This window comes from Oncorhynchus gorbuscha, linkage group LG07, assembly GCF_021184085.1.
Source record: "Oncorhynchus gorbuscha isolate QuinsamMale2020 ecotype Even-year linkage group LG07, OgorEven_v1.0, whole genome shotgun sequence".
Taxonomy (NCBI): domain Eukaryota; kingdom Metazoa; phylum Chordata; class Actinopteri; order Salmoniformes; family Salmonidae; genus Oncorhynchus; species Oncorhynchus gorbuscha.
The window spans coordinates 66949615-66972064 of record NC_060179.1 but is presented as its reverse complement, the minus strand read 5'-3'; the positions used below and the strand labels follow the sequence as shown (position 1 = coordinate 66972064).

The 22450-nt window shown below is 45.2% G+C and overlaps 1 protein-coding gene across 1 annotated transcript; it reads left to right on the top strand.

Moving 5' to 3' along the window:
* The first annotated feature begins 491 nt into the window (after nucleotides 1-491).
* Nucleotides 492-3533, top strand: LOC124040258 (actin, alpha skeletal muscle 2-like). The gene is made up of 7 exons (XM_046357261.1): nucleotides 492-647; nucleotides 1439-1575; nucleotides 1738-2062; nucleotides 2189-2350; nucleotides 2487-2678; nucleotides 2777-2958; nucleotides 3085-3533. The coding sequence occupies exons 2-7, from the start codon at nucleotides 1447-1449 to the stop codon at nucleotides 3226-3228; spliced, it is 1134 nt and encodes a 377-aa protein (XP_046213217.1). The 5' UTR covers nucleotides 492-647; nucleotides 1439-1446; the 3' UTR covers nucleotides 3229-3533.
* The last annotated feature ends 18917 nt before the right edge of the window (nucleotides 3534-22450 follow it).

Genomic DNA, 22450 nt, shown 5'->3' with positions numbered 1-22450 from the left:
CACAGTAGGTATGCACGGGGTTCTAGAGCTCTCAACCGAGTAAACCCTAAAACCCCAAGCAGCAACGATTACAGAGCACAATGGCAACAACAAAAAAATACAGACCAATCCATTGTTAACACGGTTGTGCAACTGCAAATCCAAGCTCAAATGAACATTACTATGTTTGTAATCAACCTGCAGTAGTATGACAGAACAATAATTTAAACTACCTTCTTTCCTTCTTGTTGTCGTTCCTATATGGCTATACAGTTGCGCTCCTCGATAAGGGCTTTCCAACCGGGATCCTGTATGCAGTTGTAGTTTGCTGTGCCACGAGGGTGTCTTACAAATCATAGACTCTCCATATACGGCCCTGGCGCCGTGGCTTCGAATCAGGACCACAGTCCCATACATGGAGAGCCCTGCTCACTTTTAAACCGGGGAGCCCTTTAGCCTGCCTGCGAAGTTTCCCCCGTCACACCGAAGAACCTAATATGGATGACGCTGGAAAAATGTCCAATGGAACACGTAGACATTCTCAATGGTGGGTAAGGGAAATAGGCCGAACGCGGTGAGTATATAAGGTTTGAAGTGCCACTATAGCTCGATCCAGCAGCAGTTGCTTTCCGCCTTCTGAGCTTAATCTGAGACAGACACCACCAAAGGTAAGAAAAATGGAATCAACCCAAACCTCAAAGACTGGATCTACTATTCATGGACTGATATCAAAGGATGTACCCTTCTTTTTATTTTACATCTGCGGAGCCAATTAATATGATAAAATACATAGATAGTGATGTTACAGTCTCTTCACCTGAAGGAATTGCGCATGCCAATTACGCATGGATTTATTGTATAGGCTACAGAAATTAAACAAATTGCGGAAGAGTAGAAGAGAGATCAAATACAAATTTTCCTTTCTGTAAAATGACTTGATAAACCCTTGGCCTTGTTTGTAGACTTAATTTAAACAAACAACTGGCTAAGTTGCCTGGGCTTGGCTACCTAACGATTTAACAGCCCCTTGACATTGTGTTATTGAAAGAAATTAGAGTGGTTTCCTGGAGTTCAGAAACAATGCATTTTAATTGGATAGATAATTTTACTCATACAACAAATGAGTGTGTAACATGCATAATATAACCAGTAGGGTATTCAACAGGTGACAATATCAATGCGTAAATCTAACCAATGATTTGTGCCTAAACTCAATTCAATATAATTTCGACATAGTAGCGAATTAACTTGCAACAACCTTTTGAGTAAATGCAATGATTTTCTCACTCAACCAGGCTTGTGTGTTAAACTGTCATCCGTGGCTTGTACAATATTTAGTGTTAGACAACGTTTAGGTGTGCATCGTGAGTTAGGTTATTCTAATGTGTTTCACAGCTCCGGCATGTGTGCGTGCACTCTGGAGAAATATGACAGTTATTTGTGTATGTGTATTATTAAGAACTCAAGATGTGTGACGACGACGAGACTACAGCTCTGGTGTGCGACAACGGCTCCGGCCTTGTGAAGGCTGGGTTCGCCGGTGATGACGCCCCCAGGGCTGTCTTCCCCTCCATCGTTGGTCGCCCTCGTCACCAGGTATGATCTGCATTCCGAAGACGCCTGCAACAGGCCCATATTACGCAATTTGCCCCGTAAATCCTTTATTATCCATTATCTATCTATGCGTTCCCACGTCATTTTTTGACTGGGATTAGGCTATGCCACCATATAGGCCAATGAGTCTCGTCTTTCCTCCAGGGTGTCATGGTCGGTATGGGTCAGAAGGACTCCTACGTAGGAGATGAAGCTCAGAGCAAGAGAGGTATCCTTACTCTTAAGTACCCCATCGAGCACGGTATCATCACTAACTGGGATGATATGGAGAAGATCTGGCACCACACCTTCTACAACGAGCTGCGTGTGGCCCCTGAGGAGCATCCCACTCTGCTCACTGAGGCCCCCCTGAACCCCAAGGCTAACCGTGAAAAGATGACTCAGATCATGTTTGAGACATTCAACGTCCCCGCCATGTATGTTGCGATCCAGGCTGTGCTGTCTCTGTACGCCTCCGGTCGTACCACTGGTAAGGAATGCAGCGTTTACCCATAAACAATTAACCTAAAACAACGTGTCGGCTACGTGTGGCCTACCATGTGTCTATACTATGAGTTATGTCAACTGAATATTTACATTTTTGTTTGTGTTAAAGGTATTGTGCTGGACTCCGGTGATGGTGTGACCCACAACGTACCCATCTATGAGGGTTATGCTCTTCCCCACGCCATCATGCGTCTGGATTTGGCTGGTCGCGATCTGACTGACTACCTCATGAAAATCCTCACCGAGCGTGGCTACTCTTTTGTCACAACCGGTGAGATTTTGTTTGCCTTGTTTGACTCACCATGAAAATACCATGCATAATCTGTAAAAATGCGCTAAAACGCACAAGACGTGCGTAATTGCAATGATTTGTTCCATGTTCTGAGCAAAATAGTTATTCATTACAGCCGAGCGTGAGATCGTGCGTGACATCAAGGAAAAGCTGTGCTATGTGGCTCTGGACTTTGAGAACGAGATGGCCACCGCCGCCTCCTCCTCCTCCCTTGAGAAGAGCTATGAGCTTCCCGATGGTCAGGTCATCACCATCGGTAACGAGCGTTTCCGTTGCCCAGAGACCCTCTTCCAGCCTTCATTCATTGGTATGTAATAATCATATAACGAGTAATGATAATTTATACGCCTATTATATTGGTCAAAATAGAGACATGCTGTTTCTAATACGTTATAATCCGAACAGGTATGGAGTCTGCAGGTATTCACGAGACCGCCTACAACAGCATCATGAAGTGCGACATTGACATCCGTAAGGACCTGTATGCCAACAATGTCCTGTCCGGTGGTACCACCATGTACCCTGGTATTGCTGACCGTATGCAAAAGGAGATCACCGCTCTGGCTCCCAGCACCATGAAGATCAAGGTATGACATATATGACAACCCAATAACACTATTCGTATTTATACCTTCCAATAAACATTTATTTGTCAACAATAAAACCTTAATAAAAACATGTTATGGTTTTTACTCATACTTCTTTCTCTATAGATCATTGCCCCACCTGAGCGTAAATACTCCGTCTGGATCGGTGGCTCCATCCTGGCTTCCCTGTCCACTTTCCAGGCTATGTGGATCACCAAGCAGGAATACGACGAGGCAGGCCCCAGCATTGTCCACCGCAAGTGCTTCTAAATGTATCATCTCCTGCGTCTGTTTGCTCTGGATCCCCAAGAAGAACAACACAATATTGTCACTGGACTGTTTTTGTAACCGTATGTTATCTGGAAAGAAAATCTGCAAATGTGAACCAGCATCAACAAGAACGAGACATGACATGTTATTATTCAACATGTGAATGTAAATGTACATAAATACTAAGTTATTAAAGTTCATTATTTGGTATTTTCATATATGTCTGTTTTATAATCATAATGCCGCAATATCTATGTTGTAAAGCACATGACATGATCATCACACAATAAACCAATAGGCCTTCAGTCCAATAGTCGTGGTCACTCGAATGCATGGTATGTTGAGGATTTCCATGCTGAATATGGTATGGTACTGTAGGATAATGTTAGAGATAATACGCTATAGTAAATGCAAAGGAATTATCAAAGCATTCAAACATTGCCATCATTTTACACAAATGCAGAATTATAATAGGCTACTGCTATAGTGCATCCTGATTTGCGTCAAGTCTACTACAAGAGATTTGACTCTTGATTTGGCATGGCGAGAGTGAAAGGGGACTGTCGGGCATGACTTCGCTGGAATGTGCTATGCTTGCTCCTTCACGTCTACTTTAAACTTCGCAACAACACAGATTTGACATTTGATACCAATCTCATATTCCATGGACAGCCTGAAGAAGCCTTGTATAGAATGTATTGCATGGGCAAATAACCACCTTGCACACTAAGTCTAGGGTAATAGTAGCTGCTCACCAGGACCTTGTTAGAGCAGGGTTGGAGCATTCTTCTGACATACATTTTAACAAACAGATTATTGTATTCTAACCAACATTTACATTTACCATTTGAATGTACAAAACATTAGGAATACTTGCTCTTTCCATGACATAGACTGACCAGGTGAATCTAGGTGAACGCTATAATCCCTTATTGATGTCTTCTGTTAAATCAACTTCAATCAGTGTAGATGAAGGTGGGGGGGGGGGCAGGTTAAATAAGGATTTTTCAGCCTTGAGACAAATGAGACATGGATTGTGTATGTGTGAAATTCAGAAGGTTAATGAGCAAGACAAAAATATTTAAGTTTCTTTCAAACACCTGTTAGGAGGAAATTGACTTTTAAATGCATCTCAACTATGGGTGGGGTTAAAACGTAGCCAGTCGAGGATTACTGCACACGAAACACCATCTGTTGTGTTTTGCTTCCGTGAAAACCGAGCCAGTAAATATATATGCTGTAAGTATAAGACATTAGAATGTTCAAACCTGCGATTTGCAATACATTTTCAGACACACATTCTCTAGTTCTGTGCAGATTAAAATCGGATATAGGCTACACTATGCATAATCTGGTTCTCTTCCACATTTTGCATTCATTACAGTGTAGACATTAGGCTACATATTCGTTTAATTGTCTTACATAGAATAGAATATGAAGATTGATATGCTATCACTTAAATAGTAGGCCTATGGCAGCATCATGTTACAATAATACTCATGTCATAACAGTTTAATAATCATTTAATAATCAATCAACACTACACATCCAAGTATATCTGATCAAATTATGAAAGACAAGCATTATAAATGTAGAATTTCGTAAAGTGAGTGTGGAAGAATTAAAAAAATATATTGTTGACTATCAACAATGACAAGTCACCGGGGTCTGATAACTTGAGTGGGAAATTACTGAGGATAATAGCGGACAATATTTCCACTCCTATTTTCCATATCTTCAATCTAAGCCAACTAGAAAGTGTGTAGGCTTGGAGGGAAGCAAAAGTTATTCTGCTACCCAAGAATAGTAAAGCCCCTTTACTGGCTCAAATAGCCTACCAATCAGCCTGTTACAAAATTGTGTTAAACAAATTGACAACAAACTTTCAGCATGCTTATAGGGAAGGACACTCAACAAGCACAGCACTTACACAAATTGCTGACGATTGGCTGAGAGAAATTGATGATAAAAAGATTGTGGGAGCTATTTTCTTAGACTTCAGTGTGGCTTTTGACATTGTCATCATAGTCTGCTGCTGGAAAAATATATTTGTTTTGGCTTTACACCCCCTGCTATAATGTAGATAAAGAGTTACCTGTAACAGAACACAGAGGGTGTTCTTTAATGGAATCCTCTCCAACATAATCCAGGTAGAATCAGGTATTCCCCATGACAACTGTCTAGGCCCCTTACTTTTTTCAATCATTTACATTTACATTTAAGTCATTTAGCAGACGCTCTTATCCAGAGCGACTTACAAATTGGTGCATTCATCTTATGACATCCAGTGGAACAGTCACTTTACAATAGTGCATCTAAATCTTAAAGGGAGGGGGGGGTGAGAGGGATTACTTATCTTATCCTAGGTATTCCTTAAAGAGGTGGGGTTTCAGGTGTCTCCGGAAGGTGGTGATTGACTCCGCTGTCCTGGCGTCGTGAGGGAGTTTATTCCACCATTGGGGGGCCAGAGCAGCGAACAGCTTTGACTGGGCTGAGCGGGAGCTGTACTTCCTCAGTGGTAGGGAGGCGAGCAGGCCAGAGGTGGATGAACGCAGTGCCCTTGTTTGGGTGTAGGGCCTGATCAGAGCCTGGAGGTACTGAGGTGCCGTTCCCCTCACAGCTCCGTAGGCAAGCACCATGGTCTTGTAGCGGATGCGAGCTTCAACTGGAAGCCAATGGAGAGAACGGAGGAGCGGGGTGACGTGAGAGAACTTGGGAAGGTTGAACACCAGACGGGCTGCGGCGTTCTGGATGAGTTGAAGGGGTTTAATGGCACAGGCAGGGAACCCAGCCAACAGCGAGTTGCAGTAATCCAGACGGGAGATGACAAGTGCCTGGATTAGGACCTGCGCCGATTCCTGTGTGAGGCAGGGTCGTACTCTGCGGATGTTGTAGAGCATGAACCTACAGGAACGGGCCACCGCCTTGATGTTGGTTGAGAATGACAGGGTGTTGTCCAGGATCACGCCAAGGTTCTTAGCGCTTTGGGAGGAGGACACAATGGAGTTGTCAACCGTGATGGCGAGATCATGGAACGGGCAGTCCTTCCCCGGGAGGAAGAGCAGCTCCGTCTTGCCGAGGTTCAGCTTGAGGTGGTGATCCGTCATCCACACTGATATGTCTGCCAGACATGCAGAGATGCGATTCGCCACCTGGTCATCAGAAGGGGGAAAGGAGAAGATTAATTGTGTGTCGTCTGCATAGCAATGATAGGAGAGACCATGTGAGGTTATGACAGAGCCAAGTGACTTGGTGTATAGCGAGAATAGGAGAGGGCCTAGAACAGAGCCCTGGGGGACACCAGTGGTGAGAGCGCGTGGTGAGGAGACAGAAACTCGCCACGCCACCTGGTAGGAGCGACCTGTCAGGTAGGACGCAATCCAAGCGTGGGCCGCGCCGGAGATGCCCAACTCGGAGAGGGTGGAGAGGAGGATCTGATGGTTCACAGTATCGAAGGCAGCCGATAGATCTAGAAGGATGAGAGCAGAGGAGAGAGAGTTAGCTTTAGCAGTGCGGAGCGCCTCCGCGATACAGAGGAGAGCAGTCTCAGTTGAATGACTAGTCTTGAAACCTGACTGATTTGGATCAAGAAGGTCATTCAGAGAGAGATAGCGGGAGAGCTGGCCAAGGACGGCACGTTCAAGAGTTTTGGAGAGAAAAGAAAGAAGGGATACTGGTCTGTAATTGTTGACATCGGAGGGATCGAGTGTAGGTTTTTTCAGAAGGGGTGCAACTCTCGCTCTCTTGAAGACAGAAGGGACGTAGCCAGCGGTCAGGGATGAGTTGATGAGCGAGGTGAGGTAAGGGAGAAGGTCTCCGGAAATGGTCTGGAGAAGAGAGGAGGGGATAGGGTCAAGTGGCCAGGTTGTTGGGCGGCCGGCCGTCACAAGACACGAGATTTCATCTGGAGAGAGAGGGGAGAAAGAGGTCAGAGCACAGGGTAGGGCAGTGTGAGCAGAACCAGCGGTGTCGTTTGACTTAGCAAACGAGGATCGGATGTCGTCGACCTTCTTTTCAAAATGGTTGACGAAGTCATCTGCAGAGAGGGAGGAGGGGGAGGGGAGGGGGAGGAGAATTCAGGAGGGAGGAGAAGGTGGCAAAGAGCTTCCTAGGGTTAGAGGCAGATGCTTGGAATTTAGAGTGGTAGAAAGTGGCTTTAGCAGCAGAGACAGAGGAGCAAAATGTAGAGAGGAGGGAGTGAAAGGATGCCAGGTCCGCAGGGAGGCGAGTTTTCCTCCATCTCCGCTCGGCTGCCCGGAGCCCTGTTCTGTGAGCTCGCAATGAGTCATCGAGCCACGGAGCGGGAGGGGAGGACCGAGCCGGCCTGGAGGATAGGGGACATAGAGAGTCAAAGGATGCAGAGAGGGAGGAGAGGAGGGTTGAGGAGGCAGAATCAGGAGATAGGTTGGAGAAGGTTTGAGCAGAGGGAAGAGATGATAGGATGGAAGAGGAGAGAGTAGCGGGGGAGAGAGAGCGAAGGTTGGGACGGCGCGATACCATCCGAGTAGGGGCAGTGTGGGAGGTGTTGGATGAGAGCGAGAGGGAAAAGGATACAAGGTAGTGGTCGGAGACTTGGAGGGGAGTTGCAATGAGGTTAGTGGAAGAACAGCATCTAGTAAAGATGAGGTCGAGCGTATTGCCTGCCTTGTGAGTAGGGGTACTCACAAGGCAGGCATGAGATGCCACTGGCCTTGAGTAAAGCCAGTATGTCTATTGATGTATGCGGATGACTCAACACTATACAAGGCAGCTACTACAGCGAGTGAAATCACTGCAACACTTAACAAAGACCAGCAGTTAGTTTCAGAATGGGTGGCAAGGAATAAGTTAGTACTAAATATTTCAAAAACTAAAAGCATTGTATTTGGGACAAATCATTCACTAAACCCTAAACCTCATCTAGATCTTGTATTAAATAATGTGGAAATTGAGCAACAAGTTGAGGTGAGTAAATTGCTTGGTAACCCTGGATTGTATACTGTCATAGTCAAAACATGATCATACAACAGTAGCCAAGATGGGGAATAGTCTGTCCATAATAAAGCACTACTCTGCCTTTTTAACAACACTATCAACAAGGAAGGTCCTACAGGCTCTGGTTTTGTCGCACCCGGACTACTGTTCAGTCGTGTGGTCAGGTAACACAAAGAAAGACCTCGGAAAATTGCAATTGGCTCAGAACAGGGCAGAACGGCTGGCCCTTAGATATACATGGAGAGCTAACATTCATAATATGCATGTAAATCTCTCATGGCTCAAAGAGGAGGAGAGATTGACTTCATCATGTTGACATGCAAAATGGACCGAGGTGTCTGTTTAAACTACTAGCACACAGCACGGACACACATGCACCACAAGACCAGAGGTCTCTTCACAATCCTTCATAAGTCCAGAACAGACTATGGGAGGTGCACAGTAGTACAGTGCCTTGCAAAGTATTCATCGCCCTTGGCGTTTTTCGTATTTTGTTGCATTTGCAACCTGTAATTTAAATGGATTTTTATTTGGATTTCATGTAATGGACATACGCAAAATAGTCAAAATTGGTGAAGTGAAAAAAAAAACTTGTTTAAAAAAAAAAGTTTTAAAATGTTAAATTGGTGCGTGCATATGTATTCACCCCCTTTTCTATGAAGCCCGTAAATAAGATCTGGTGCAACCAATTACCTTCAGAAGTCACATAATTAGTTAAATAAAGTCCACCTGTGTGGAATCTAAGAGTCACAGTTTTTTTTTGTTTTTTTATTTCACCTTTATTTAACCAGGTAGGCTAGTTGATAACAAGTTCTCATTTGCAACTGCGACCTGGTGGCCAAGATAAAGATAAAGATTAAGACATGATCTGTCACATGATCTCAGTATAGATATACCTGTTCTGAAAGGCCCCAGAATCTGCAACACCACTAAGCAAGGGGCACCACCAAGCAAGCGCCATCATGAAGACCAAGGAGCTCTCCAAACAGGTCAGGGACAAAGTTGTGGAGAAGTACATATCAGGGTTGGGTTATAAAAAAATATCAGAAACTTTGAACATCCCACAGAGCACCATTAAATCCATTATTAAAAAATGGAAAGAATATGGCACTACAACAAACCTGCCAAAGAGGGCCGCCCACCAAAACTCACAGACCAGGCAAGGAGGTCATTAATCAGAGAGGCAACAAAGAGACCAAAGATAACCCTGAAGGAGCTGCAAAGAGATACTCCAATCTCTTTGCAGCTCCTTCAGGGTTATCTTTGGTCTCTATGACCAGTATCAAAGAGATTGGAGAATCTGTCCATTGGACCACTTTAAGCCGTATACTCCATAGAGCTGGGCTTTACGGAAGAGTGGTCAGAAAAAAGCCACTGCTAAAAGAAAAAAATAAACAAACACATTTGGTGTTTACCTAAAGGCATGAGGGAGACTCCCCAAACATATAGAAGAAGGTACTCTGATCAGATGAGTCTAAAATTGAGCTTTTTGACCATCAAGGAAGGCCGTCACTGTAAATAATAATTTGTTCTTAACTGACTTGTCAAGTTAAATAAATGTTAAATACAAATAAAGAAATAAATTACAACTGTTGTCCAGGAGTTTCACCCCATTGTCATGATCAGTGGTTTCAAGTTTGTATCTGTACATTTTTTGACAATCTGATCATAGTGAGAAAAAAAAATACTTTTGCATTTCTCGCTGTGTAAAGTAAACACATTGCAAATAGGCTTGAGATAACTCCTGATAAAGTTGGGTGCCTGATATTCAGCGCTTAAATAAACAAATCGTTTAGTCACAGGAATCAGGACTAATAAAGCAATAGCAACAGCCTGTTTTACAAAAGGTGGGCCTACCACATGGATGGGCATTCATAATATTCCATTGCTGGCCGACATGGAAGGCTACACCCCAGTAAGTACGAGCCAATGTCATCTGGATGTCTTTTTTTGGTGTTTACAGTAGGCTTACCACATGGATAGGCATTCCTAAAATTCTATTTCAGGCAACACTGTAGGCTAGACCTTAGTAAGCACGGGCCGACGTCGACGCCTTTTGAACATATTTTTTGGGTGATTTCCATATTCACAGACATTGGTTTTTGGTCCGGACGTTTAGGTTTAGTTCAGATTTGGTGTGGTCCAGACCGGCCTTAATTTGGCCCAAACATAGACTATAAATTAGTTATTTCCATTCAGAACCAAAAATTAGACTGATTTCAACATCAGGGAAAAACATATTTCAACATCTGTAAAATATAATTATTTTCAACATCTGGAAAATAAGTATTTTCAACTTTCATACAGAACAAAAAAATAAGCTGATTTCAACATCCGGAAAATACCTATCTTTCAATGTCCGGAAAAGATGCCTTTTCAATGTCCTGGAAAATATGTATTTTAAACATACAGAAAATACTTTTTCAGCTTTCATTCAGAACCTAAATTAAACTTAAATTCAATGTCATTTTTCTTATTCTAGTTTTGCGGGTGCATTTTTTGGTTTCCCTATTTTGGCAGAATGGCAAGGACCAGCCCTGCTGAGACTTATGTTTTTGTTGTACACCGTCCCTGGTCAAATAAAGTTAATAAAATAACAAATATGTATACTATAAAACTGTTATGTTATTTGATAAGTTAACATTACATTATATACATCTTTGTATCCCTCTCAAATCAAATCAAAGTTTATTTGTCACGTGCGCCAAATACAACAGGTGTAGGTAGAATTTACAGTGAAATGCTTACTTACAGGCTCTAACCAATAGTGCAAAAAAGGTGTTAGGTGAACAATAGGTAAGTAAAGAAATAAAACAGTAAAAAGACAGGCTACATACAGTAGCGACGCTATAAAAGTAACGAGGCTACATACAGACACCGGTTAGTCAGGCTGATTGAGGTAGTCTGTACATGTAGATACGGTTGAAGTCACTATGCATATATGATGAACAGAGAGTAGCAGTAGCGTAAAAGAGGGGTTGGCGGGTTAGCCAATGTACGGGAGCACTGTTTGGTTGGCCCAATTGAGGTATTATGTACATGAATGTATAAAGTGACTATGCATATATGATAAACAGAGAGTAGCAGCAGCGTAAAAAGAGGGGTTGGGAGGAGGCACACAATGCAAATAATCCAGGTAGCCATTTGATTACCTGTTCAGGAATCTTATGGCTCGGGGGTAAAAACTGTTGAGAAGCCTTTTTGTCCTAGACTTGGCACTCCGGTACCGCTTGCCATGCGAGAGAACATTCTACGACTGGGGTGGCTGGGGTCTTTGACAATTTTTAGGGCCTTCCTCTGACACCGCCTGGTGTAGAGGTCCTGGATGGCAGGCAGCTTAGCCAGTGATGTACTGGGCCGTACGCACTACCCTCTGTAGTGCCTTGTGGTCAGAGGCCGAGCAATTGCCGTACCAGGCAGTGATGCCTCTCGATGTTGCAGCTATAGAAACTTTTGAGGATCTCAGGACCCATGCAAAATCTTTTTAGTTTCCTGAGGGGAAACTAGGCTTTGTCGTGCCCTCTTCACGAATGTCTTGGTGTGTTTGGACCATTCTAGTTTGTTGTTGATGTGGACACCGAGGAACTTGAAGCACTCAACCTGCTCCACTACAGCCCTGTCGATGAGAATGGGGGTGTGCTCGGTCCTCCTTTTCCTGTAGTCCACAATCATCTCCTTAGTCTTGGCTACGTTGGGGGATAGGTTGTTATTCTGGCACCACAAGGCCAGGTCTCTGACTTCCTCCCTATAGGCTGTCTCGTTGTTGTCTGTGATCAGGCCTCACTGTCTGTTGACAGTTTCTACAACACTTGCACATATAAAAATCACAAGGTATACTAATTAAATTATAGAACTCTTAAGTATTCCTCATCCCTTCCTAGATGTACAGGGTGCTGTGGACGGAGGCTGCGGAGAGTCAGAGGAAGAGAAGCTTGGAAAAGGATTAACTGCTTCTGAGCCAGGGAGGAAGCCAGAGGCTCAAACTAAAGCCAAACAGTCCAGAAAGCCCCCCAGGGAGAGGAGCCAGCTACAGAAGCCCAAAGAAACCGACAAGGAAAACAGGCACCCATTTGCCATGTATGGATGGGGTGAAAGGCAGGCTGAGATGGCTAGCAAGAATACCCACAATGTGGGTCCATCAATCAATCAATCAAATGTATTTATACAGCCCTTTTTAAATCAGCAGATGTCTCAAAGGGCTTATACAGAAACCCAGTCTTAAACCCCGAACAGCAAGCAATGCAGATGTAGAAGCATTTCAAGAGTACCTGGCCATTAAGGCGAAATCGTTCTTCAAGATGTTCAAACTTTCATAGATGACCAGCAGGGTCAATTAATAATCACAGTGGTTGTTGAAGGTGCAACAGGTCAGCACCTCAGGAGTTAAAGTTTCAACACCGAGCATTCAGAGGTCGAGACAGCAGGTGCTGTAGAGAGAGAGCGAGAGAGGGAGAGTTGTAAACAGCAGTTACGAGACACGGTAGCATGTCCAGTGAACAGTTGAAACGAGCAGCAGTACGACAAGGTGGACTGGGGACAGCCAGAAGTCATCAGGTCAGGTAGTCCTGAGGCGGGAGAGAGGGAGAGAGAAATAATTAGTGGGAGCACACTTAAGTTCACACAGGACACCAGATAAGACAGGAGAATTTCACCACATAGGACAGACTGACCCTAGTCCCCCGGCACATAGATTATTGCATCATAGATACTGGAGGCTGAGGGGGGGGGCGGGGGCACGACACCGTGGCCCCTTCTGACGATACCCCCAGACAGGGCCAATCAGGCAGGATATAACCCCACCCACTTTGCCAAAGCACAGCCCCCACACCACTAGAGAGTTATCAACAGACCACCAACTTACTACCCTGATACAAGGCTGAGTAAAGCTAACGAAGATCTCCTCTACCTCACAAACCTGAACGGGTGCAAGACCGGACAGGGTGATCATGTCAGTGACTCAACCAACTCAAGTCGAGTATAGTGCAAAAAATACTGCCACCACGTGACGCACCCCTCTTAGGGGCGGCATGGAAGAGCACAAGTAAGCCAGTGACAGCCCAGTGAGTAAATAGGGTCAGAGGCAGAGACTCCCAGTGGAGAGAGGGGAGCCTTAACAGGAAGCCAGAGTATAGGCTAGCACTGGAGTAATATGATTTTTGGTCACTATGGTCACAATTTTTGGTTCTAGTCAAGATTCTAGAAACCGTATTTAGCACTAACTGAAGTTTATTTAGTGCTTTATCCGGGTAGCCGGAGGTAAGAGCATTGTCGTAGTCTAATCTAGAAGTGACAAAAGCATGGACTAGTTTTTATCCATTTTTGGACAAAAAGTTTCAGATTTATGCAATGTTACGAAGATGGAAAAAAGCTCACCTTGAAATATTTTTTATACTTTTGTCAGAAGAGAGATCAGGGTCCAGAGTAATGCCGAGGTCCTTCACAGATTTATTTGAGATGACTGTACAACCATCAAGATTAATTGTGAGATCAAACAGTAGGCCTCTGTTTCTAGAACTAGTATCTTTGTTATGTCCAAGGTAAAAAGCAAAACATTTGCCACCATCCACTTCCTTATGTTTGAAACACAGACTTCCAGGGTTGGCAATTTGCATTGACCCCCTTTTTTACACTGCTGCTACCCACTGTTAATTATCTATGCATAGTCACTTTACCCCGACCTACATGTACAGTACATACAGTATTACCTCGATTAAACCTGGACCTGCGCACGTTGATTTAATACCAGTAACCCCTGTATATGGCCTCGTTATTTTAATTTTATTTTGTTACTTTTTATATTAAATGTAAAAATGTAGCAAATATTTTATTACATACGTACAAGAAAAGCTCAGCATTGTTGATTTAATGGCTGTAAGTAAGCATTTCACTTTAGAGTTAAATATTCCTCAATATTAAAAAAGACCCAAGCCGCTAAATAATAACAACGCAAGTCTATAGATACACTTTCCTACTCATTCATTACTGTTGGAGTTATTGTTGTAGCGCTGAGTTGAAATAGGAAGAATGAGCATTGTATGGCTTATAAAAGTGTTGAATACAAAGTGCTGAGTAAGAACTTCAACGTGAACTCAGTCATAAAAACAGCAGCCCTTTGCTGTGTTCATTGACAGTCTCTCTCTACTCATGGTTTTAAATATTTTGACATCTCCAGTGGTGGGTATTCATGGATGCCACGGGAAGCCAGGATTCCCCAAAAACAGACCAATAATTGCTTTAAATAATATATATTTTATCTCTCAGTGTTTCAAAATGTTCCTTCAAGAGGCTGAACGTATGTCACAGGAGAAAGCAAACCCGAGCGAGCGAAACAGCGCCCCTCTGTATCTCTACGTGTAGGTCATCTATCTGATACTGCCTGGTTGTAACGGCATTCAGAGGTGGAAGAAGGATCGGACCAAAGCGCAGCGTGGTAAGTGTTCATGATGATTTATTCAAAACGAACTGAACACTGAAATACAAAACAATAATAACGATGTGAACAAAACGAAAACCGAGACAGTACCGTGTGGCCCAAAGACTCACACGGAAACAAACACCCTCAATCAGAGACAACTAACAACACCTGCCTCTGATTGAGAACCATACTAGGCCGAACACAAAAACCAACATAGAAAAACAAACATAGACTGCCCACCCCAACTCACGCCTGACTCCACTTCACCACAGTTTTTGTCCACCTCCTCAACCGCCCCCTTGGCCTCTTATGAGCGGCGACCCTCGCCTACCTCGGACTGGGGACCCACGCGGGTCCCCAATGGACGGGAGACTCCGGCGGCTCAGGACATGCGGGAGACTCCTGCGGCTCAGGACAGGCGGGAAGCTTTCTACGACTCAGGACAGGCGGGAGTCTCCGGCGGCCCAGGACAGACGGGAGACTCCGGCAGCCCAGGACAGACTGGATACTCCGGCGGCCCAGGACAGACGGAAGACTCCGGCAGCCCAGGACAGACGGGAGACTCCGGCGGCTCAGGACAGACGGGACACTCTTGACAGCGCTGGACAGGCATGAGCACCTGTAGGGAGAAGACGGAGAGACAGCCTGGTGCGGGGGGCTGCCACCAGGAGGGCTGGTGCGTGGAGATGGCACCGGATAGACCGGACCGTGCTGGCGCACTGGAGCTCCGGCGGCTCAAGACAGACGGGAGATTCCGGCGGCTCAGGACAGACGGGAGATTCCGGCGACCCAGGACAGGCGGGAGACTCCGGCGGCCCAGGACAGACGGGAGACTCCGGCGGCCCAGGAGAGGCAGGAGATTCCGGCGGCTCAGGACAGGCGGGAGACTTCGGCGACTCAGGACAGGCGGGAGACTCCGGCGGCCCAGGATAGACGGGAGACTCCTGCGGCCCGGGAGACTCCGGCAGCCCAGGACAGACGGGAGACTCCGGCGGCCCAGGACAGGCGGGAGACTCCGGCGGCTCAGGACAGACGAGAGACTCCGGCGGCTCAGGACAGACGGGAGACTCCGGCGGCTCAGGAAAGACGGGAGACTCTGGCGGCTCAGGTCAGACGGACCGTGCAGGCGCACTGGAGCTCTTGAGCACCGAGCCTGCCCAACCTTACCTGGTTGAATGCTCCCCGTAGCCAGGCCAGTGCGGCGAGGTGGAATAGCCCGCACTGGGCTGTGCTGGCGAACCGGGGACACCATGCGTAAGGCTGGTGCCATGTACGCCGGCCCGTGGAGACGCACTGGAGACCAGATGCGTAGAGCCGGCTTCATGGCACCTGGCTCGATGCCCACTCTAGCCCGGCCGATACGAGGAGATGGAATGTACCACACTTGGCTATGCACACGTCCCTCTCGCTCTCCAGTAAGCACGGGGAGTTGGCGCAGGTCTCCTACCTGCCTAAGCCACACTCCCCGTGTATCCCCCCCAATACATTTTTGGGGCTGCCTCTCAGGCTTCCAGCCGCGCTGCCGTGCTGCCTCCTCATACCTGCGCCTCTCTGCTTTTGCTGCCTCCAGCTCTGCTTTGGGGCGGCGAAATTCCCCTGGCTGTGCCCAGGGTCTTTTGCCGTCCAGAATCTCCTCCCAAGTCCAGTTCTCCAAATATTGCTGCCTCTCCTGCTGCTGCCCGTTACCACACTGCTTGGTCCTTTTGTGGTGGGTGTTTCTGTAACGGCATTCAGAGGTGGAAGAAGGATCGGACCAAAGCGCAGCGTGGTAAGTGTTCATGATGATTTATTCAAAACGAACTGAACAATGAACTACAAAACAATAAACGATGTGAACAAAACAAAAAACGAAACAGTACCGTGTGGCCCAAAGATTCACACGGAAACAAACACCCACAATCCAAAAGTGAAACCCAGGCTACCGAAGTATGATTCTCAATCAGAGACAACTAACGACACCTGCCTCTGATTGAGAACCATACTAGGCCAAACACAAAAACCAACATAGAAAAACAAACATAGACTGCCCACCCCAGCCCTGACCATACTAAAACAAAGAATAAAATAACAGAACTATTGTCAGAACGTGACACTGGTCCAAACGAGTATGACATTGTTTGTTGCTGCCTGTTGCATTGAAGGCAAGGGAAGCCAGCAAGCATCTGGCTTCCCTTGACAAAAAAAGTACACACAATTAGCCAATCAGTGTTGAGCTAAACTGAGCGATCTCAATAGTGAAGGGTTTTTCTACTTGCATAAACGCACACAGAAATCAGGACCATGGACAGCCAGATCATTTTTAGCTTATGTTGATTGGACAAATGTTTTTGGTATATTTTAGTTGTCACTGTATTAGACAAAGCAGAGGTGAGTTGATGTTGAAATGTTGATGTTGAAATGGGGCTGGAATAGTGGAGGCAGCTCCTGTTTTCATTGTGACTTCCATTAAGTCTCTGTGGTTCTAAATCAATAGTTGTTAAGTGGTCCGAAAATGTTGGAAACATTAACTTGCTTGATCATGCTGTAGGTCATGTAACTGTGTTACTGTACATGCAATATGCTTTGTGGACTTCATAGATTGTAATATGGCTTGGCTTCCCCAGTGATTTTACCCATGCACCACTACTTGAAATCTCACAGTAACAACTTTTCTGTAGCTTTCTTTTAAGCCTGCTACATGACTGCAGACAAGGTAATCCAAGCCATGCGATTGGCCAGCAGTAGTAGGCTTATAGTGCACTTGATTTGCTGGGAAGGTAGAGTTTGTATCTTCAGACATATGAAATGGTTCGATATGGCAACAGTTGCGTACCCAGAGCACAGCTGAATTGGGTGTAACTACCGCCAACAGCACGAGACAAATCAAAATTGGCAGAAATGTTTGGCAATCGACTAGGAATGCCTTGGAGATCGACCAGTTGATCTCCAAGGCAGTAAGTACTGCCTGAAGGGGCAGCGGCCACTAAATGGCATAAGCTGCTCTACAACAGTAACATTGGGCCCAGGGTTGTAAAACAGGAGAAAGCGGTCCACCCACTTATCCCACAATGACCTGATTGTAGCTAGCTTGTCTCTCTGCCACAGAGCTGGTCTGTTGTCTCGGTTATCGAAGTGGATAATCCTGGAAATAGTGTGGGACGGAAAAGTTGTATGGAAAAGTTCTCTGCCAGTTTCTGCATCCCACAGGGAATCTGTGGATTCCCCATTGGATCTGAAAACACCAGCAAGGAAAGAACCCCAAAGTATGCATGTAAATGAGTTTGATCTATCTCCAACCATCTCTCTCCAAAAATACACATTCCCTCCAAATTAGTACAGTCCAGAATGATGTTCTGGATGGTGTCTGGGATGAATAGTTCAAAAGAAGACTTTTTGTCCTGTACATGAGTAACCACCATCCGCATCGGCCCTGGTTGCATCCTTATTACATTGGCAGCCATGCGGGGTGGCTCATTCCTTGGACAAGAAGACCAGCTCACCTGCAGGCTGCTGATGAGCTGGTTGCTGACAGGCTGGCCGAGGGTCAATCACATCCTCTTCTTCCAACTCACTGTCAGCCTCAGAATTGACATGTTGACCGAATTGACATCATCTTCATATTAAGAAAAGTATTCACCTCCAAATTGGAAGACACTCCTTCCACTCTAGCTTCTCTTTCTGCAAAATTAAGACCCTCTGAGCAGAGATTATTTTTCCATACTGATTGATAAGGAGCTACACATGCAAAGCTATTTATTTGTTGTATCCCCAATTTGCAACTGGCTGGCGTAGTGTGGGAAAAAAGCACTTTTCTTTTAACAGTGTATCAATATGTTTTGCGCAGGCTCCCGCAAGACATTGTGTTGTTTCACACACTAAAACATGCGAGAAACGCAGAAGACAGACAGCACCAATAACCTGTCTGTCTCCATGCTTATGTTGAAACAGCAGGCAGGGGGAGGAAGACAGAGCAAAAGCACAGAGCAAACCTTTTTGTTTAATTTTTACTTGTTTTCACACACCTTTATTACCCTCTAGTCCAGTGGACCCGAACATGTATTTAACTCGGCAAGTCAGTTAAGAACAAATTCTTATTTACAATGACGGCCAAACCCAGACGACGCTGGGCCAATTGTGCGCCGCCCTATGGGACTCACAATCACGGCCAGATGTGATACAGCCTGGATTCGAACCAGGGACTGTAGTGACGCCTCTTGCACTGAGATGCAGTGCCTTAGACCCCTGCGCTACTCGGGAGCCCACATGTGTGATATAAACATGTAGGGAGTGTACATTCAACTGAGACTGCTCTCCTCTGTATCACGGAGGTGCTCCGCACTGCTAAAGCTAACTCTCTCTCCTCTGCTCTCATCCTTCTAGATCTATCGGCTGCCTTCGATACTGTGAACCATCAGATCCTCCTCTCCACCCTCTCCGAGTTGGGCATCTCCGGCGCGGCCCACGCTTGGATTGCGTCCTACCTGACAGGTCGCTCCTACCAGGTGGCGTGGCGAGAATCTGTCTCCTCACCACGCGCTCTCACCACTGGTGTCCCCCAGGGCTCTGTTCTTGGCCCTCTCCTATTCTCGCTATACACCAAGTCACTTGGCTCTGTCATAACCTCACATGGTCTCTCTTATCATTGCTATGCAGACGACACACAATTAATCTTCTCCTTTCCCCCTTCTGATGACCAGGTGGCGAATCGCATCTCTGCATGTCTGGCAGACATATCAGTGTGGATGACGGATCACCACCTCAAGCTGAACCTCGGCAAGACGGAGCTGCTCTTCCTCCCGGGGAAGGACTGCCCGTTCCATGATCTCGCCATCACGGTTGACAACTCCATTGTGTCCTCCTCCCAGAGCGCCAAGAACCTTGGCGTGATCCTGGACAACACCCTGTCGTTCTCAACTAACATCAAGGCGGTGGCCCGTTCCTGTAGGTTCATGCTCTACAACATCCGCAGAGTACGACCCTGCCTCACACAGGAAGCGGCGCAGGTCCTAATCCAGGCACTTGTCATCTCCCGTCTGGATTACTGCAACTCGCTGTTGGCTGGGCTCCCTGCCTGTGCCATTAAACCCTTCAACTCATCCAGAACGCCGCAGCCCGTCTGGTGTTCAACCTTCCCAAGTTCTCTCACGTCACCCCGCTCCTCCGTTCTCTCCACTGGCTTCCAGTTGAAGCTCGCATCCGCTACAAGACCATGGTGCTTGCCTACGGAGCTGTGAGGGGAACGGCACCTCAGTACCTCCAGGCTCTGATCAGGCCCTACACCCAAACAAGGGCACTGCGTTCATCCACCTCTGGCCTGCTCGCCTCCCTACCACTGAGGAAGTACAGCTCCCGCTCAGCCCAGTCAAAACTGTTCGCTGCCCTGGCCCCCCCAATGGTGGAACAAACTCCCTCACGACGCCAGGACAGCGGAGTCAATCACCACCTTCCGGAGACACCTGAAACCCCACCTCTTTAAGGAATACCTAGGATAGGTTAAGTAATCCCTCTCACCCCACCCCCCCCCTAAGTTTTAGATGCACTATTGTTAAGTGACTGTCCCACTGGATGTCATAAGGTGAATGCACCAATTTGTAAGTCGCTCTGGATAAGAGCGTCTGCTAAATGACTTAAATGTAATGTAAATGTACAGTGTGCACTCAATGAAAATGTGTTATTTTGCATGTTCTTCACAGAAAATGAGCCAAGGTCAATGAATCTCAGATTGAAAAATTAAATAATTGTATCATTTTTATTTCAGTAAACATTGAAAACACCACACAAAGGCTAAATAATTAGCAATAAATAAATACAATAAGTCATAGATAACTTGTACTTCTTTTTAAACCATTGTTGACAGTTTGTGCAATGTTCTGTTTCAAATAGCTGCAACCGGGTCAACTCTTACAGTGATCATAGCCATGGGATGTGTGCATTAATTGTAATAATTTACCAGCTACGGATATTTTATTAGTACACAAAATGTTATTGTGAAGTATGGCACAATAACAATTTTACTTCAGTCATAACATTAAGGCCTTTATTCATTGAAAGCTATGGAACATCTTCATGTCAGTGTAATGGTTTGTCGGCGCTATAGTGAAATATGTTAATGTGAAACTGTAATGAACAAAAATAGAAAAGCAACATGCAACAATTTAAACGAGATACAGTTCATATAAGAAAAGCAGTCACGTGAAGTATTCATTATGCCTAAGCTATGGAGTTCACATGACTGGGAAGGGGCGCAGCTATGGGTTGGCCTGGGAGGGCATAGGCCCACCCACTGGGGAGGTAGGCCAAGCCAACCAGAATGAGTTTCTCCCCATAAAAAGGGCTTTATTACAGACATAAATACTCCTCAGTTTCATCAGCTGACTGGGGGCCTGGTGTCAGATGATCCCACAGGTGAAGAAGCCGGATGTGGAGTTCCTGGGCTGGGCTGGCGTCGTTACACATGGTCTACGGTTGTGAGACCGGTTGGACGTACTGCCAAATTCTCTAAAATGACGTTGGAGGTGACTTATGGTAGAAAAATGAACATTCAATTCTCTGGCAACAGCTCTGGTGGACATTCTTGCAGTCAGCAAGCCAACTGCATGCTCCCTCAACACTTGAAACATCTGTGGCATTGTGTTGCGTGACAAAACTGCACATTCTAGAGTGGGCTTTGATTGTACCCAGCACAATGTGCACCTGTGTAATAATCATACAGTTTAATCAGCGTCTTGATATGCCACACCTGTCAGGTGGATGGATTATCTGGCAAATGAGAAATGCTCACTAACAGGGATGTAATTTTTTACATTTGTTCACAAAATTTGAGAAATAAGATTTTTGTGCATAAGGAACTTTTCTGGGATCTTGTATTTCAGCTCATGAAACATGGGACCAACACTTTACATGTTGCGTTTATATTTTTGTTCAGTATAAATTTAGAAAAAAAGTTGAGTTGTGGATCACAGTCGACATGAATGGTAGACTTCTGTGGAGGGAGCAAATATCCAGCTCCAACTGAAAAAAAAAAATGACTATTTTGTATGATTAAATGTTTAAGCTTTTACACATTCAAACGGAGCCGATACAGCTATCAGATTGCAATTTGATGTACAAGTATTTTGACAAAATTCATAAACTGCTTTTTACTAAATCGTTTGACTTATTTGATTGATTTACCTGTTGAAATACATGCCAGTAAATATCTACTATAGTAATGAGATTGAAAGGCATTTCACCTGGATACACATACATTTATCAGCATGACAAATATTCTTCAAAATAAAATCTGCTGCAGCGTGTCATTAAACAAAAATACAGATAAATGCCATACTGTACTACTCTGAAATGTAACAAACGGGACAAGAGGGAAGAGGACATACAGTACCATAATGGAGGACTGATGGGCAATTCAGAACTGTAGCTGGCATAGTCTTTTCTCCCCATTGAAAACATCAATCTTCAAAATACTGTAGAACTTGGTCCTACCCTGAGGAGAGGGGATCAGTGGATTTTCTGTCAGTCATCTCAACACAATGGTGGCATTGTAGGTTATTTTCTTCAGTCGCATCGAACCTGGGTTAGTTTTAGGTCTCAGGAACTATATTAATACGACACAGCAATCTTGCTCTTGCAAACGGTCAATCTAAGCAGACAGACACAATAACATTCTGGAGCCTGCCATTTCATACAGGCAGCCCAATTCTGATATTCTTCCCACTAATTGGTCTTTTTCAGAGCTGATCTGATTTGTCAAATGACCAATAATAAAAAAATATCATAATTGGGCTGCCTTTCTAAACACAGCCAAAGTGCACTGAAAAGCCCCCTGATCTACATTAGGAAAATGGTCATTGAATT